Raw genomic sequence first — 19,463 nt, forward strand, 5'->3', positions numbered from 1 at the left:
GTCGAGAATAAGCATAAAATAATCATTGTAACTATATCCCATAGATGTGAATATTAAAAAAAAAAAAGAATGCTTTCTAAATTAAAGAACTTTTGTATCTTAAATGAAGTCAATAATATGTCTTAGCGACTTCTGAAATAACCTATGGTTGCCTTTTGTTTTTGGTCAATTTTGTGTATATAGTGTTGTTATTATTTTGAAGAATTTTATTTTTGAGGACTTTTAACTTTTAACATATAATTAGGCTTAGATAAAGATATAGATTTTAAAAAATAAACATTCTTTTAATGTTTCGGACAATTCTCCATTACATGCTAGTCCTAACCTCCCGCATCTGTACTGACCAAAAAAAAAGTGTCTCTAGATGTATAGATTTGACTAATATCTATTTGTTAAAAAGCTCACGACTCTCTTTAGCACCTGTTCCAGGCTATTCACGTCCAAAACACTGGACGAGTGCTCAAATACTCGTCTTTCCAAAGCTAAATAGTATTTTAATTATAGCCTTGTGTTTTTGTTTGATCTGTAAAAATGTGTCTTGTTTGATCTGTAAAAATGTGTCGTGTTTGATCTGTAAAAATGTGTCTTGTTTGATCTATTAAAATGTGTATTGTTTGATCTATAAAAATGTGTCTTGTTTGATCTATAAAAATGTGTCTTGTTTGATCTATAAAAATGTGTCTTGTTTGATCTATAAAAATGTGTCTTATTTGATCTGTAAAAATGTGTCTTATCTGATCTGTAAAAATGTGTCCTGTTTAATCTGTAAAAATGTGTCTTATTTGATCTGTAAGATGTGTCTTATTTGATCTGTAAAAGTGTGTCTTATTTGATCTGTAAAAATGTGTCTTATTTGATCTGTAAAATGTGTCTTGTTTGTTTGTAAACTATCATACATCTTTTGGATGTTCCTATACAATCTGAAGATAATGGCACTATAGTCCAAACCACCAGCGAGGTCGAGGAGATGGCAGCGGGCAGGGATCGAACCTAGGACCACTGAATGACAGTCCAGAACGACACACGACTAGTCCACCATCTTAATAAGCCCTAAATGTTTTTCTAAGAATAATCCTTTAAGATAAACTTATCCAGTATACTAATAACTTTCAGAGAAAAGGCAATGCTATTATCAGCCTAGTATCTTGGCTAAGTTCATAGTAATCTATTGTATAGTTTTTGAGGGCTTAACGGCCAGAGGATAGCCACATGACCTCTGCCCCAAAATGGTGACCCGCTCATGCGTTGACTCTTCCTTTCGTCAATGAGCGTTGGTCAATCTATTAGTAGTCTAACATTCTAATTGGTTCAGTAGCGGCAGATAATACGTTTGACAGTTGTAGGCCCTACTAGTTCTTTAGTGACGCTATTTAGTGACGCTATCTAGTGACGCTATCTATCTAGTGACGCTATCTAGTGACGCTATTCAGTGACGCTATTTAGTGACGCTATTTAGTGACGCTATTAGTGACGCTATTTAGTGACGCTATTAGTGACGCTATTTAGTGACGCTATTTAGTGACGCTATCTAGTGTCGCTATCTAGTGACGCTATCTAGTGACACTCTCTAGGGACGCTATCTAGTGACGCTATTCAGTGACGCTATCTAGTGACGCTATTTAGTGACGCTATCTAGTGACGCTATCTAGTGACGCTATTTAGTGACGCTATTTAGTGACGCTATCTAGTGACGCTATTTTGTGACGCTATTTTGTGACGCTATCTAGTGACGCTATTTTGTGACGCTATTTTGTGACGCTATTTTGTGACGCTATTTAGTGACGCTATCTAGTGACGCTATTTAGTGACGCTATTTAGTGACGCTATTTTTTGACGCTATTTTGTGACGCTATATAGTGACGGTTGAAACTTCCTGAAAAAACATTGTTGTCCAAATTGGATGGGTTTGGGCTAACGCCTGTGTGCGCATGCCGGAGAGCGAGGAAGGTTTCGGGTGCGGATGGGAGGGGGTTAGAGCGTCGGCTTGCGTGCGTTGTGTCCCGCATGGTTGGGCGACGTAGAGAATTATATATACAGAGATTGTGTTGTTTTGAAAAGTTAATTTTTGCAGCAATGTGATAGATACGGTACTAATTGTGCGTTTCTTTTTCCTATGGACGCTTCTGTCATTCTGTTTTCTCTTATAAGTTGATTAAAAAGTAAGACATAAAAAAAAGAAGTCTACGAAACAAAGAATTAAAAGAACCAAGCTACAGATATCAAACTTGGTATAAAGATATAGATTATCATGTCATGTTTTATATAAATAATTAAATAAGTATAACCAATTTTTAAACGCTTTTATTTTCTTAAAAAATATCCCCACCTTTTCTTGATTCACGGTAACCACAGCTATTTTTACAATAACATAATTTTATAAATATCGTTAAAAAAAACTCAAGTTTAAAATCTATGACAATATTATGAGATCATAGGGGCTCGAAAATACCTTCGATACAATTATATTTATATACAATTATATATAGATAAATAGAAATATTTAACTATATACATCCAGTAGGGATCCAGTTTTAAGTAAAGTTTTATGACATTCTAGATGTAGATGATATATTTTCTAGATAGTAAAATATATATATAACAGAATAGAGTACAATTGTATAAGGCTACATTTGAACTATTCGGTCTTTCGTTGAGTCTGGATTGGGGTTTCACCCTGTTCTTTATCAGCTAATCACCCAGTGCATTGTCATTTTCCCCACCGCCAGACCATGACGGTTTGACCACCACCTTGCCGTAGCATCCACCCCTCTCCCTCATTCTCGGGCACTCGGCCGAACCTCGCGGGCACGTAGATTCCCCTCTCATTCCACACATTGTTCAGGCCTGATTTGACTCCCCCCTCCCCCCCTCCCCGGGCCAGATCAAATCTAATGACATACGTCACACAGTCTAGGCCTATTAGCCCACATTTCATGACAAATAATGTAATCTAGATCCCATTGTAGTGTTTGTTTGGAGATTGTCTCGAGAAACTATGCAATGTCAAGGACGCTAAATCCAACTTTGCTGTTGAAATAACGACGTTTTCTTTTATTTTGTACACAGGCTACAGCTAAAATCGAACCTGATCTACTCGTAGTTTTTTTCGCTATGTATGAAAATCTTCTATGTTTTCTTTGTAAAATGCTTGCTTGTAAAATGTTTGTTTGTAAAATGCTTGCTTGTAAAATGTTTGCTTGTAAAATGCTTGCTTGTAAAATGTTAGTTTGTAAAATGCTTGCTTGTAAAATGTTTTCTTTGTAAAATGCTTGTTTGTAAAATGTTTGTTTGTAAAATGTTATTCTTGTAAAATGTTTTCTTTGTAAAATGTTTGTTTGTAAAATGCTTGTTTCTAAATGCTTGTTTGTAAAATGTTTGTTTGTAAAATGTTTTACATTTTTCGGATGCGCCTTCAGAGTTGAAGATAGTTTACTTCCTGGTCTAAACCTCCCGCAGGACGACGGGGGAATGGCAGCGGGCAAGATTTGAACCCGGGACCATCAATAAATCCAAACGACAGTCCAGCTCGCAAACCGCACGACCAGGCAGCCATCTCTATATTGAACTAAAGTATGGTCCTATCTTTCAGAAAAAAAAAAAAAAAACTTGGCGACTACCCTATCACGAAGTTTTACAAATATTTAAACACTAAAAAAATACTTTTTAAAATACAGGTTGGATCAGTCATGCAATTACATTTGTAATAGATCTAGACTACCAACAATACATCTGTGGTGATAGGAAATATTTTTTTACCAATTGTTTTTGTGTAGCGCTATTTTATGCTTTTAGCTTTCTCAATACGCTAGGATACTATCACGTGTTTGGACTAGTTGGAGAAATGTGTGTGTGTGTGTGTGGGGGTGTTATGGAAAAAAAAGGGGGGTGTATTTGTGAGAATGTTAAAATGCACTTTTTATAAAAAATATTGTTCGACTAGAATTCGTACTAAAAGTAAATAAAGTTCCCCATTTCAGACCTTGTCGTCTACAGGGCAGATGATGTAAAGGTCATCTGTTTCTGTGGCCCACGGTTAACGAGGGTGTCATTGTGGTCAGAACAACGACCGACCGCCTTTACTTTTCCCCAACTAATGTTTGGTACCTGTTAGAGCTGGGTGGACTCAGAGGTGCCCAAAGATCCCGAAGTAAAAAAAATCCCAGTCTTCACTAGGATTTCGAACCCGAGACCCCCGGTTCGGAAGCCAATCGCTCTACCGTTCAGCTGGGTGGACTCAGAGGCCCGAAGATCCAGAAATTAAAAATTTCATGATTCAAGCCCCGGACCGAAGTCAAGCGCTTTACGCTCAGCCACCGCGCCTCCTCTAGAATTCGAGGGCTAAGGCCGATACGCTATGCCAGCGAAGTGCTTATGAATATTTAGAGTAGAATGTTTTGAAGTTTTCTAATGTTAGGTTCAAACATTGAAGCGAAGACCTAATTCTCTATCCAAAGTTGAAAAGGGGGCTAATTCAACTTACGCCACCACATCTGTAATGAACTATTTCTTTCCCCTTTTCTATACCAGACATAATAATTAATTATTAATATTTAATTAACCAATTGTTATTTCTTTTCATTGATTCTTGATTTGTCTGGTACAAGAAATAACTTGGCAAAATTTCAACCTGATTCGAGATTGTATTATGGCTCCTTTTTTGTCTCGGAAGGCAATGGATGCGCCCAAATGAGTCTCTGGTTTTGGTTTCGTCTTGAGACGGGTCAGAATCTGGTGTGGGTAATCAAGCCAATTCTAGAGCGGCAGACTTTGCCACAATTAGTGCATGTGTCTCCCGTGTTGTTTTTGCCGCTTTTCAGAAGTACAAGAGTTTCCTCTCCTGGGCGCATTCCTGGGCCTTAGATAAAGGGGTCAAAGGTAGCCCACGCGTCATGATCCCTCTCTCGACTTTGCTGATGTGATCCAAAGGAACGCTTCGCATTACATTTGGCACCAACTCAGTTACAGAAGCTGCGATTCGAGATTGGGCGAGGGACAAGTAACGTGTTCAAACTTTTACCAGATAGATATAATATAATACTATTAAAAAAAAAAAGCAACCGTACCTAACAAGCTCTATATAGCAGTGTTTCACGAACTTTTATAATTATCTTTTCTTCTCATTTAGCCAAATTTTAAATTTCTAGGAAAATCGTTATAGACCTTTTCAAGGTTCCACTCAGAAAATTTAATTTCTTTTTTTTTTCCACGAATATAGACAGGATGCTAGTTTGTATAAAAAAAAAACACTTTTTCTCCGTTATACAAATTTTAGAGCGATTATTTTTCTCTTAATAACTATTTGAATATTAGATTAAAAAAGAAAAGAACATTCCATTTACCCCCCCCCCCCCGCCCGAAGAAAGAATGCTGGTTAAGCGAATACATAATATAAATCGACTAGACTTTCTAATAGTCCAATGATAGGGCTTTAGATTTAGACTTAGAAGACGAGACACAAAATGTTCCTAAACTTTCATTTATTAAACTCTCCAATGAATGCAAGAACACTCGAAGGCATATAGTCTGTTCAATCCACTGGTGACTGAAGTACAGTTGTAGTAGACTAGCGCAGGGGTCGGCAACTTGCGGCTCGCGAGCCACATGCGGCTCTTGGAAGTTAAGCTGCGGCTCTTTAGTTCCATACTCAAATAATATTTATTTTTCGATAAAAAAAATGAATCAATGAACTAAGATTAGGCGCTGATTCTATCTCTCAGTCACTTGTACTCGCTTATCACCGCACCCCGTACACATGTCTTAAAATGTAACATGTTTGCAGGTGGTAGAACTCAACTTTCTTCTACCTTATTACTTGATATAGATGAGTCTTGCGACATAAAAGACACTGCACAAGCTTTCTGTCAGGTATATGTCTTCCCCAGGATTGCTACTGCTCTCGTGACAAACTATAGGAAGGATTTATCAAATGTCGTGCAAAAATGCATTGAAGACAATAAGATCGATTTAAATAAACACCAACAGCAATAGCAACAGATGGAGCCAGAAGTATGACAGGTATGCGAGTCTTCACGCATGACTTACATTTCACTGCCTATTCCAGCAAGAAGTGCTGGTCACTCTACCATCGTCAGTGTAAAGAATTCTTAAACGAAATGGAGACTCAGTATCTAAAGGCAATGTGTTGAAACTTCTAGCTTTGTGCTTAAATGAAATAAGCAAATTTATACTTTCTATCGGTATTAATCACCCTGAATTAGAGAATGATAAATGATTGCAAAAATGTAACTTTTTGGTGGGTATAACAATGAAATTAAATGAGCTTAATCCAAAATTACAAGAAAATAGAAACTCAGCCGATGTTTTGGTAGAAGATAAGAGTGGTAGCTGAGCAGTAAAAGCGCTTGACTTCCGAACCGGGATCCCGAGTTTGAATCCTGGTGAAGACTGGGATTTTTAATCGATGGATATTTTTTGGCGCTTCCAAATCCACCCAGATCTAATGGGTACCTAAAATTAGTTGGGGAAAGTTGTGCTGGTCACATGAAACCCTTGTTAACCGTAGACGACAGAAAGAGATTACCTTTATTTGCTCAATTGTTTTGTTATTGAAGTACAAGTTTGTGTTGTATGCAAATGTTTAATTCTTTTAATTTATATACTTACATAATAAGTAATTATCTAATAATGCCATATATAAATACATATTTTTTCTTATGAATAAATAGAATTGATTTTATTTATCAAAGAACTTTATTTAAGCGCGAATTATTTATGGTTGGCAAGAAAAAACTTTGTGGCTCTTTAAAACTTTGAAGTTTTGTCAATTGTAATTTTTTGGCTCTTGGGACTCAAAAGGTTTCCGACCCTTGCCCCAGGGCTAGCATTTAGAGGCGTAAATAGGGTGGGGGTTGGAGGGAGGGGATGAATTAGAAAATTCCCGGACCGCAAACCCAGGGGGCCCCAAATGATTTTTTTTATATTAAATATTACGCAAAATGCATGGACCCTTATGATATCAAGCCCCAGGGCCCCTAATAGTCATTCTTTAGTTACACATGCAAGAAATTGTTAAGGCATTAACGATAAACTTTTGCCAACGTACCATATTACATAATTTTCGATTTACATTTAGGGAATAATTGTAGGTGCCTATGTATAATAAGCAACAATGTCATGGCTAACTTGATCAAGAACATAGTCTAGTTTTGGGTGTCAGCCATGATACATAATATGAAACAATTTTTGTTGACTAGCAGAAGCAAGACAAGGGAAATTACTAGCATCAACAAAGGAGCACAACTGTTGTGAAACATACATTAAATGAAAACAACGTTTTCTCAAATGATTTAATGTAGTAATTGTTTTATACTTTCTACTAACATCTTTAGTTTGTATTTAGAAAAAAAAATGTTACATAAAATTACAGGCTACAAATGTATGATATAAAAGCTACTAGCACTGTATTCATTGGCGGATCAAAATTCTAGAATCAGTAGTGAAGCGAATCCTCGAGGCTACTGAGATTTCCGAAATGCGATTGCGCCTTGTACGTTCTAAGTCCTCTTGAGACAATTCATGAAGAAACTTAATGCCATCTTCAGCCACTTCTTCAAGGACTTTTTCCTCTACTTTTAAAAACAATAACTTGTCTTGAATGGGGACTGGAAGTTCAGAGTTGTGTACCCTTTGACGTCTGCCCCGGTCTGAGCCTAAAGCAGACGAGACTGTAGTGAAGCACAAAAGCTCCAACCTCATTGGTTGGCGGGAAACTTGTTTTAGATACGAAAGAGCTTTAGTTCTGCGCTGTTGTAAGAAATTCATAATCGTTTTGTTTCTGCATAAAATTTTGATGTCTGATTTAGTTAAAAACCAATTCTCGAAAAAATATTGGACAAAGTCCACATTATCTAAAATCAAGGAAACGGCGAGTGGTGATAAAGAAGTCCCAGGCCAGTTAAAATTTGTCTTATTTAAAACAATGTCTGATGGACAAACGCCGGACGTCGTGAGTTTCTGAATCAGAAGGCCATTATTTCCAGCAGCGATAAGGCGATGAATGATGTCAGGTTTAACAAATTCTGCACTGGCCCCATGTTCTATCAGTAGTGTAGCTGTTTCCTGAACCTCTTTGTGGGGGAAGAAATTATCGAGCACTATTGACAGCGCCGACTTCTGTTGATTGTCGTCGTGACCTAAATCGGCTTTCGCACGGATCAGCCCTACCAGGCGCCTTCTGGAGCGACGTTCAGCGGCCAGCCATAGTGGAGACATGCCAAATTTGTTTCTGTGGTTGACATCAGCGCCAGAGGCAATCAGAAATTCGACAACACCATCAGTGTCTCTGTAATCATTGACTGCGAGAGTCAGTGGTGTGTCTCCCTCTTCATCCTTGGCATTCACATCGGCTTGATTCTCTAGAAGAAGTTTAACAATATCTACAGCTCTAACAGCCTCGTGTAGCGGGGTGCATCCATCGCCACGCTTTACATCCACAAGAGCTCCGCATTTTAACAGCATCGCCACAAAATCATGATTTTCTAAAGTCGCTGCGTAATGCAGTGGTCAAGCGAGAAATAACAGGCAGCGTATAGATGTACTCTTCCGCACTTTCGCGTTTTTTTTTTTTGGGCTACAAACATTGAAATGTAGATCTATTTCTTGTAGGGGTTTCTTAATTCATTACTGTAAGATTTCAGGTTTATATAAGCCAATAAAATCCAAGTAATAAATAGTAAATACTTTTTTTTTTCAAAATGGAGGCTAAAGTCTCAGGAGAGATCTGAATGGAGCTCTCCTTGCGATGTAGCGCCACTGGCGTGGATGGATGGATTTTTTTAAAAACAAAGCTTATATTAAAACGAACTAAAAAATTTGAAAAAATACACACATTTGGCCCCAAAAAAGTTTGGCATGGAAAAACAAATCAAAGCGTTGAATTTTATTATTACTTAAACTTCTACCAAGCACACACACACAGACACAACGCTTTGATTTTTTTTAGTACCAAAATGTTTGTCTAAATGTGTGGTATCAGTAGGGGCCTTTTTTCAATTGCATCAAGGACGCTACATTGACTTGCAAAATGGTCAACTTATTAAAAGCTATAATTAGAAGTACAAAATTGAATTATGCAAGTGTTAAAATGTGTTCAACAATAATCTTGTGAAGTTATCCTAGCAACACTTTCTTTTGAACACCGGACACATACACACACACACCGGGGACACACACACCGGACACACACACACACACCGGACACACACACACCGGACACACACACACCGGAAACACACACCGGACACACACACCGGACACACACACCGGACACACACACCAGACACACACATCGGACACACACGCCGGGGAGACACACACACCGGACACACACACACCGGACACACACATCGGACACACACACATCGGATACACACGCCGGGGAGACACACACACCGGACACACACACACACACCGGACACACACACCGGACACATACACCGGACACATACACACACCGGACACACACACACACCGGACACACACACCGGACACACACACACCGGACACACACACCGGACACATACACATCGGACACACACACACCGGACACATACACACACACCGGACACACACACATACACCGGACATACACACATACACCGGACATACACACACACCGGACACACACGCACACCGGACACACACACGCATACACCGGACACACACACCGGACACACACACCGGACACACACTCACACACACCGGACACACACACACCGGACACACACACACCGGGGACACACACCGGACACACACTCACACACACCGGACACACACACCGGACACACACTCACACACAGGACACACACACACCGGACACACACACACCGGACACACACACATCGGGGACGGACACACACACACACACACACCGGACACACACACACGCACACACACAAAGCTTGCTATTTATTGTTTTTTTTTCCAGCACTTTTTTTGTAAAAAAAAAAAAAAGTAGGTGCCGGTACTCAGTGATGGATTGCCTAACTTTTAATTACTAATAAATTAACAATAAACGTTAAAATACAAAAATACAAGAAAAGAAATATTTTTTCCCATATTGAAAATGGTGCCGGTACGCCGTACCGGTGCGTACCGTTATACAAAATTTATAAGGAACATTTTTTTTTTATTTCTCATTATTTTTTTTTTTTATTGTTTGATGACTACTTGTAAATTTGATTCTAATTTGTTAGTTATTTTATTTTTTTTTTCATAATAGCTTGATTCTGTAATGTCTTTATATATATGAATAAAACCACCAAATATTATATGATCAAGTGCCTTGTAAGTAATGTTCTATTTATGTATATGTAATTTAAGTAATAAAACAAATTTCGTCACAATAACGACTTGCTCTAGTTAGTCAGCACAGATACTTTCCTTGCTCTAGAAGTAATTTATTTATACACTTTAGCTATATATGAATTGAAGTATTGTTCTTTGATTATATTCCCCTTTTAACTATTGATTTTTTGAAGGTATGAATTTCATAAAGTTCTAGATCTAAATACATAGGATGATTAAAAAAAAACACTATTTCTAATAGATAGATTTGTGCATTATTTAATTTTAAAAAAAAGTTGCATTGAAATAAAGTCTAAGGTTTCGATTTAGCCATTTTATAACGCTTATATTTAGCCATTTTACAACGCTTATATTTCGCCACTTTGTATGTTTAGAAATTCTACCACTTCTACTAGTCTAATCATCCTCAAACTTGGACTACAAGCTCATACCCAATGACAACACATATATACATTTAAAAAATTAACTGATTAGCGAATCAATTTTTTTGTCATTAATTAATTTTGCTTTCTTAAAGAAAATGTGTTTTACTGGAAAAGGGGGGGGGGAAACCCTGTGTAAAGAAAAGAATTAGATTTCTTATTTGTAGGGCGTTTTAATTAATATTTGCATTAAAAAAAAAATTCATCCCCCCCCCCACCACGCTTGACCATGACGATTCACCCACCACCTTGCCTTTTTTTTTGCTTAAGACCTGAGGTCAACGTTGTTAGGCTTTATTGTCATTAAAACCTTGTGGTCATAAAGCCTCTCGCCTCCCTCCTCAAAGCCTAGGCTTACTCCGCCTCTCCCCTTCCAGTTCAAGCACTCCACTCGTGTCCTGCTTCATTGGTCCCGGGATAGCGCGTGTAACGGTCGTGTAAAGTATCTTGCGATCTATTAGTGATATCTGGTGGGAGAGGTATGTTTAGGCACCCGGATAATTAGGCACCCGGAAATTTAGGCACCCCATAATTAGGCACTTTTTGATAAGGCGGAAAATTAGGCACTCTTTAATTAGCGACCTTAATTTTGAAAGTAGTTTTACAATTTTAACGTCTATTTCATCCTTAGGCTATGGGCTATCGGTGACGTTATAAAAATATAGCAACTAAAAGGATTTTTACTGAATTTTTCATGATATACGGTAAAAGAAAAGCTGACAAAACGAGGAAAAAATGACAATCGTGAGAATGTGTGGAAAAAAATGACTCCGGATAAATAGTCATTATAAAATATAGGCCTCACAGGATTCAGGGAAGGGGAGATAGAGTTGATTCTCCTTTCATTGCTTTACCTCCTTAGCCCTTCCCCCTCTACGCACTCCCACTAAAAGGAGAGGATTTGTCGCGGGTAGATGTTGAACTACAGGGCATTGTACATAACTGCTAAAATGGAAGTCTGGAGAACTTTTATTGAATATATATGTAAATTTATGTAATATAATATTTATATAAATTGCAATGGAAATCGCAAAACGGCTAGAAATTACGATAAAATATAATGTTTTGAAAATTTTAAAACAGTTTATGGAAAAGACGGATGAGTTAAAAAAATATTTTTTTTTGGGGAATATTGTTCTCTTATTAATACTTATTCTGCTTATAGAAGATTGTTCTTTATCATAAACCAAATATATTTACTATAATTTTCGAGAAGGTATGATTCCCCCATTCCTTTTGTGTTCAGTACCATACACACTTTTTTTTATTCTTCATATTTAATAGATTACTTTCTCACATTTAACGAATGTTTCTAAATATAATTCATAATCTTTATTGATAAAGAAATAAAAAGACTAACTCACCCCGATTTAAATGCATGGGAATAGAGGTAAGGTTAGAGCTAATATGAGCATAGTTAAAGTTGGCTGAAGCCTTAGATCTTACTGTAACGAGGCGTGACCTTCGTGACGTATGGAAAGACTGAAGTGGGGTGGTTACTTTTTGAGGACACAGCCGGCCAAGGGGATGACCTGCTCTAAAACGGCTACCGGCAAATAAAATACGAGCGTCATTACCGTCTTTGTATGGTCACTAGTCGTCGGTCACTCTTTTATTTTGTGGATACCGTCTTTTCTATGGTCACTAGGCATTGGTCATTCTTTACTTAGATCTGTCTTGCGTTCTAGGCAGTGTGATTTCATGAATGCAAGTGTCAAGTAGTTTCCATGGCAAAAAAAAAGTATTAAACACAACACATTACGGCTTTCTTATATAAACATTTCACATCATGTTTGAGTACCATGCTGGCTGTCTGATCGTGCGGTTTGCGCGCTGGGCTGTCGTTTGGACATATCGATAGTCCCAGGTTCAAACCCTGCCCGCTCTCATCCCCCGCAGTCCTGCTGGAAGTTTGAACTACAACTCTAAAGGAACATCCGAAAACGTTTTACACAAAAAAAGTGCAGGGCCCACTGCGGCCGCATAGGTTGCAGTGGCCTTAGACCGGCCCTGCGCCGCAGTCTTATCTGAGTTTATAGTTATCTTACTCGACAGTGACCTGACCTTCGTGGGAATTTTGCGGTCAGCGGAACGCCACACGACATCTGCTACAAAAAGGACTACCTGCGCATGCGTGGACCCTGACCCTTCTAGCGTCACTGGACGATGGCCAATCTAGTGCCTCTCGTTCGTGCAAGTCAGTGTTTATTTTTCTTGTTATGGCTGCAGGTAAATACGCTTTAAAGTTGTGATAGTTTTTTTTATTACTAAGAAGTAATTGAAATAAAGATCTAGATCTAGTTGAAAAAAAAAACAGACTAGATCTAACCAGATCTTCCCCTATAAGTTTATTTTAGTACCGTATAAGGCGAATTTATTAATTTAATGAGAATTCCTTTCGGCCATGCCGTAGTAGACACTGTAGTGACGTGTATTTGGACAGATTTATATTCTATATTATGATACACATATGTATTACAAGCAGCGTGTAGAGTAGATACTTCTATTTTTAAAAACTTCAAATGATTATATTATAATATGTGACCTGTTTGGTAAGACAGAGCTTGAAAAAACTTTTCAGTGGTTCCAATTTTTTTTTTGGCCAATCCTATTGTGTTTATTGTGAGAGAAGAAGATAAAAAAATCCTTCTTTGATCTTTAGCCTTTAAAATTTGTCTGTATTATAAAAAGTCTTTTAAGATATACGGTCGCTACTTCACACTTTTTGTAAATATCTTTCTCTTATAGTTTGATAAAGAATACTAGGCTAAGACCCAGCAGGAAACTCCTCGGAACAAAGAATTAAAATTATTAAATAATATTGCTGTTACTAAAATAGGTTTCAAGTACCGGTATCAACTTTGAAAATCGCCTTTGATGAATGTGCCATGCTACAAAGTTCAAACTTAGCATACATAGATTAGCATGCTAAATTTAATACAAGTCATGAGTTAGTATCTTCAACTCTTTCTCTCCTAACTGACGATACCAGCGTTGATTCCATCAGAATGTGGTAAATAATTACGGAGATAAATAGTTATGCTCTTTTCTAGTACGCTGTCATTGTCTTCTTGAATATCAAATGCTTTTAAAGTGCGCCCGATAGAATTTAATGAGCTTTGAAATATATACATATTTCTTAAGTTAATTTGAACAAGTATTGTACCCAACAGGATTGCTGTAACCTTTAAATGTAAAACGTGTTAAAATTTCAACTTTATTCATATAAAACTTTGTTCAGAATAAAATAACACACTTGCTTCAAAAGCAAATAATAATAATAATCTTTATTATCCTTAGGGAAATTTGTCTTACAATTTGTGCATTACATCAACAAAAAAAGAACCATAACCATACACATTTTCTCTTCATATTTTATGATACGCATGTAGCTATGTTTACGTAAGTAGTCATATAATTGGTGCTGGAGTCTAAGTTCAAATATGATAAAACTTTGATATAAAAGACCACCCCTCCAATATAAGTATAAACCTTCCATACTGACATACATCTTAGCCATTTTTGGGAGGGAAAAAAATGGTCACGTCTATAAAAGTATTCGAAATATTTAACTAGATATACACAATGTTAAATTTGCACTGTTAGCATGATTAGCATGCTAAATTCAATACAAGTCATGAATTAGTATCTTTAACTCTTTCTCTCCTAACTGACGATACCAACGTTGATTCCACCAGAATGTGTTAAATAATTATGGAGAAAAAGAGTTAAATATCGTTCTCAGCCATATTGATGATATTTGTATATAATATTAAATTGTAGATTTATCTAATTACTTACTGGACTCTAGATCTAATAAAGATATTATTTTAATTAAAGAAATTTTTGTTAACTAAGTATTGGTTATTGATGAAGTATAGATATTTTCTAGATGGATATTAAAAGAACAGACTACAATTTTGTATACAAATCCGTTTTTTCTTTTAAATTCTGCCCTGCGTTGAATCTGAGTGCTTGTGTTTTTAATTTTCCTAGCCATCTGGCATCTCACTGGCCAGTTGATGGCGTGATTGTATTTCAACCGCCCTAACGGCGATGGCGTGTCCACCACCTTGCCATCAGCCCGCATTCTTAGGCATTGCTTTATCCCCCCTCCCAAACCTCGTGGTCACCTCTCCATTCACACATTGACCAGGCCTGGCTTTACTCCACCCCCTCCCGTGTCCAACTATGCAATACGTCACAAAGTCCAGGCTTAGTTGACCCCAAGCTACCACTCAACGTTTCATGTACTGGCGATCTCTTCGTATCACGTTTTGTTTTATTTCCGCTAGTTATTGGCTTATTAGTTGTCAATACATTTAAACTCAGAAAGTCTAATACTTTGTTCTTAACTCTTTCTCTCCGTAATTCTTTACCACATTCTGCTGGAGTCAACGCTGGTATCGTCAGTTAGCAGAGAAAGAGTTAATTAAATTATTTTATGCTAGAATCAGAAAAAGCTAAAAAAATATTCTGATGTGCTTAAAAAGTACTGAACTATGTGTTTTCTAAAAACGTTTTAACGAAATGTTTGCTCTTGCAAAAAATACCTGCGAAGTATTATAGATAAGGATCCCGATAGAAAACTATAGAAAAAGATCCCTGTGAATTACTATAGAAAAAAGGGTCCATGCAAAGTACTATAAAAAAGGATCCCTGTGAATTACTATAGAAAAGGGTCCATGCAAAGTACTATAAAAAAGGATCCCTGTGAATTACTATAGAAAAGGGTCCATGCAAAGTACTATAAAAAAGGATCCCTGTGAATTACTATAGAAAAGGGTCCATGCAAAGTACTATAAAAAAGGATCACTGTGAATTACTATAGAAAAGGGTCCATGCAAAGTACTATAAAAAAGGATCCCTGTGAATTACTATAGAAAAGGGTCCATGCAAAGTACTATAAAAAAGGATCCCTGTGAATTACTATAGAAAAGGGTCCATGCAAAGTACTATAAAAAAGGATCCCTGTGAATTACTATAGAAAAAAAATTATATGAAGTACTATAGAAAAGAATCCTTATGGAGTACTAGAGAATAGGGTACCTGTGGAGTACTATAGAAAAGGATATGTGTGGAGTACTATAGAAAAGAATCCTTATGGAGTACTAGAGAATAGGGTACCTGTGGAGTACTATAGAAAAGGATACGTGTGGAGTACTATAAAAAACTGTCCATATGGAGTATAGAAAATGATTTCTGGGGAGTACTAGAGAATAAGATCACTGTGGAGTACTATATAAAAGGATTTCTATGGAGTACTATATAAAAGGATTTCTATGGAGTACTATATAAAAGGATTTCTATGGAGTACTATATAAAAGGATTTCTATGGAGTACTATATAAAAGGATTTCTATGGAGTACTATATAAAAGATTTCTATGGAGTACTATATAAAAGGATACATGTGGAGACTTCACAATTTCTTCCTTGAGATCTCATATTCTCCTCAACACCTTGCCCACGCTAAGCCAGTGAATACTTCTTGGTACCATCATCAGAATGTTGTTTCAAAATCCTCAAGTACTTCTCTGAACTGCCTTAGGTTATGTCCCCTAGTTCTGATATGTTTTATCACCTAGATAATTGGGTCCATAATATGTTTGATTATTTAATGTAGCTTAGCACAACCTTTCGCGTTTTAGAGTTTATTAGTCTACCGGCGGCGTAGTGTACGCCGCTATTTTGCAGGGCCGGTCTTAGGTCACTGCAACCTATGCGACCGCAAGGATCTGCACTTTCATGGGACCCGCGCTAATTCAAGGCGTATAAATTATTAAATTCAACCATTTTATAACTTAAAACAGATTTCCCGCGCCCTCCTGTCGATTTACCAGGAGCTCCAGGAAATCACCCGAAATTGCAAACTTAAAATATTCGGAAATATATAGAAAAATATTGTCATTTTGGGGTGTCATTCAATATGGAAAACGCCAATCCCACGCGCTATTAATAAAAACGGCATTATGCATAAGCTGTAATTGTGTAATCAGGTGAAAGAAGCTTCTCGCGCCTCAAACTAATGAAGAATTACTTGAGGTCAACAATTCTCAAAGATAGATTGAAGCGGTAATTCTTGCTATTGAGCGTGATCTATGTAGGAAACAGAATTATTATGATATACTATATGACTTTGCTACACGCAAGGCTCGTAAAGTAATTCTGTACGTAGTAAAGAATGAATAAAATGCATAGACGAATTTATTTTATAATACAAACTGTTAAATTTCACTTATTGTCCGCTTCCCTACCCAAACTTGGCCCCGCGAAATCCGTTTCGAATAGGGCCCCACAATGGTTAAATCCGGCCCTGCTATTTAGTGTTTGTGAAATGTTTAACATGTTTCGGATGTTCCTTCAGAGTTGACAATAGTTTACTTCCTAGACCAAACCTTCCGCAAGACGAAGGGGGGTGGGACGGCACATTCGACGGTCACGGATGGGAGCGGACAGAGTTTGACAGTCCAGCGAGCATCCATCCGTAGCGAGCTGTTAAAACGTATTCTCCCCCTCCCCTTTTCTTATTTTTTTCCGCAGAAATAAGAGAGTGATCTTTCCTTTTACTTCTTCTCGTTTAAACTGTCGAGGGAAGAAGAGAATTACATATATAGATGGTTGGGATATTGTTTTTTAATTAAGTAAAAACATTTTTTTTTCACTCAGTCAAAGCACTGGCTCCATCAGTCAAAGCACTGGCTCCAGCAGTCAAAGCACTGGCTCCAGCAGTTAATGCACTGGCTCCAGCAGTCAAAGCACTGGCTCCAGCAGTCAAAGCACTGGCTCCAGCAGTTAATGCACTGGCTCCAGCAGTTAATGCACTGGCTCCATCAGTCAAAGCACTGGCTCCATCAGTCAAAGCACTGGCTCCATCAGTCAAAGCACTGGCTCCAGCAGTCAAAGCACTGGCTCCATCAGTCAAAGCACTGGCTCCATCAGTCAAAGCACTGGCTCCATCAGTTAATGCACTCTTGTTCCGAGCCAACCAACACTTTCAAACAGTTCTTCATAGCATTGAATAAATACTGGTCGGAGTTTGTGTCTTTGGCTGGCTATTTCAAATATTGACCATATTGTTGTATTTTTTTAAGCTCTTCAAACAAGACGCGCCGAGACCATTTTTCTATAGTCTCTTTTTCATAAGTGATAAGAACTAGAAGTTTCATTAATTTATGTAAGATATTTAAAATTATTTATTTTTACTATATTTGCATTTTTTTTATATTTATAATCTGTGGGTACGAATTATTTATGTAGGTGTCGCTGGGTAATTTGCCCACCTCTGGCACAGACGATAATACGCCGCCTCCTTTTTATTTGTACACAGTTTCTTTAGTTTTTGAAATATTGGTCCGTAGTAATGTCAACCTTTACATGTTTACTATTGATAACCACATTGGACACTCCTTGTGCATTGTACAATATATTGTGAGAAACGCTTTAGCTAAATCTTTTTAAAGTTAATGTTTTTAAAAAAAACTGCTATTAGTTTTGTGAAGTTGTTCTGTCCGTCTGTCACGTTTAGATCTTAACAGGCTAGAAATTTTACATAAATTAAAGCGTGCAAGTTTGATTATTGTCCTTGGAGGCGAACTGTTTTGTTAGTAAATATTAATTAAATTATAATTATTCAAGACGTTTCCTCTTAAAAAATACACTAATAAAAGTAATTCAGAAATGTTAGGGACGATGTATTTAGAAATTAAACATGGACAGACAGACAGACGGACAAAAAAAAAACAACTTATAATTTAAAAAAAAAAACCTAACTCTGTATATCTGTTTCCGTCTTCTAAATATGGAGAGCTCTATAGTGCTTCATGCACATACCCAATGGTGTTGACACCCATGCAAACAGCTACACTCAAGCTGATGCACCCAAAAAAACCACAGAAATACCAATACATTTGGATAGCTTCCTTTAGTAGTAGAAACTTTATATATGATCTCGAAGAGCACTTTTGAAAATTCAACCCATCCCTTGGGAATAACTCATGGAGGGGCCCTGGTCTGCTTTAGCACATCTCTCCATTCTGATCTTTCAATGGGCTTAACGTCTCCAGGCCCGGACTTTTAGCTGTTGTAGATCTGCCTCTATATCATCAAGCCTCTGTACTCGGGGACTGTCTTTGGGACACCTGCTTCTTGTTTTTTTTAGGTTCCCCTTTCAGACCTTGTGGTCTATAGGGCAGATGATGTAAAGGTCAGGTGTTTCTGTGGCCAACGGTTAACGAGGTTATCATGTGACCAGCACAACGACCAACAGGCTTTACTTTCCCCCCAGCTAATGTCAGGTACTTATTAGAGCTGGGTGGACTCAGAGGCATCCAAAGATCCGAAATTAAACATTCCAGTCTTCACCAAGATTCGAACCCTGGACTCCCGGTTCGGAAGCGAAGCGCTTTGGTACTCTGCAAACAGCGCCTACTTTTTATTTTTGCAGGAGAACAATCTTTGCTCCTCTGTTCTCTGACATACTTTCGAGGTGACCTGCCCCCAACGTAATCTGTTCTTTTTTTTTCCCCGTCATTATTTATGGTCTTAACGATGTCGCCCACACAACAGTTATCTCCCTCTCCACACAGCTGATATATCAGATGGAATAGCAAATATCCGATACCCGGTACAGTTTGGGATAAGGTTGTTCATACACATTTTTTTTTCCCCTGTTAAATCAGGTGTTTTTTTTCTAACCTAGAGCTCAAAGAGCCTTC

The 19,463-nt window shown here is 37.5% G+C and overlaps 3 protein-coding genes across 3 annotated transcripts in view; 2 read left to right on the forward strand and 1 right to left on the reverse strand.

Moving 5' to 3' along the window:
- Positions 1–7,350: 7,350 nt before the first annotated feature.
- On the reverse strand, positions 7,351–8,478 carry LOC129927321 (rabankyrin-5-like). The gene has a single exon (XM_056035799.1). It carries the CDS (start codon positions 8,476–8,478, stop codon positions 7,426–7,428), a length of 1,053 nt encoding a protein of 350 aa, XP_055891774.1. The 3' UTR covers positions 7,351–7,425.
- A 4,479-nt stretch (positions 8,479–12,957) lies between these two features.
- The window catches only part of LOC106079713 (uncharacterized), a 30,265-nt gene continuing 23,759 nt past the window's right edge, over positions 12,958–19,463 (forward strand). Inside the window, exon 1 of the mRNA XM_056037059.1 lies at positions 12,958–12,977. The gene's annotated coding sequence lies outside the window, so the exon portion shown is untranslated. The remainder of the gene's footprint in view (positions 12,978–19,463) is intronic.
- On the forward strand, positions 16,158–17,771 carry LOC129927322 (cuticle protein 16.5-like). Its single transcript, XM_056035800.1, has 2 exons — positions 16,158–16,275; positions 17,416–17,771. The coding sequence occupies exons 1-2, from the start codon at positions 16,158–16,160 to the stop codon at positions 17,769–17,771; spliced, it is 474 nt and encodes a 157-aa protein (XP_055891775.1).

The sequence above is a fragment of the Biomphalaria glabrata genome, chromosome 7 (assembly GCF_947242115.1).
Source record: "Biomphalaria glabrata chromosome 7, xgBioGlab47.1, whole genome shotgun sequence".
In the NCBI taxonomy this organism is placed as follows: Eukaryota; Metazoa; Mollusca; class Gastropoda; family Planorbidae; genus Biomphalaria; species Biomphalaria glabrata.

Excerpts from the sequence above, each read along its gene's own strand:
- LOC129927321 (XM_056035799.1), bottom strand. The coding sequence starts at position 8,478 with ATGCTGTTAAAATGCGGAGCTCTTGTGGATGTAAAGCGTGGCGATGGA.
- LOC129927322 (XM_056035800.1), top strand. The coding sequence starts at position 16,158 with ATGTGGAGACTTCACAATTTCTTCCTTGAGATCTCATATTCTCCTCAA. Across the intron at positions 16,276-17,415 it reads TGTTGTTTCAAAATCCTCAA|TCAAAGCACTGGCTCCATCA; the intron begins GTACTTCTCTGA and ends TTTTTCACTCAG.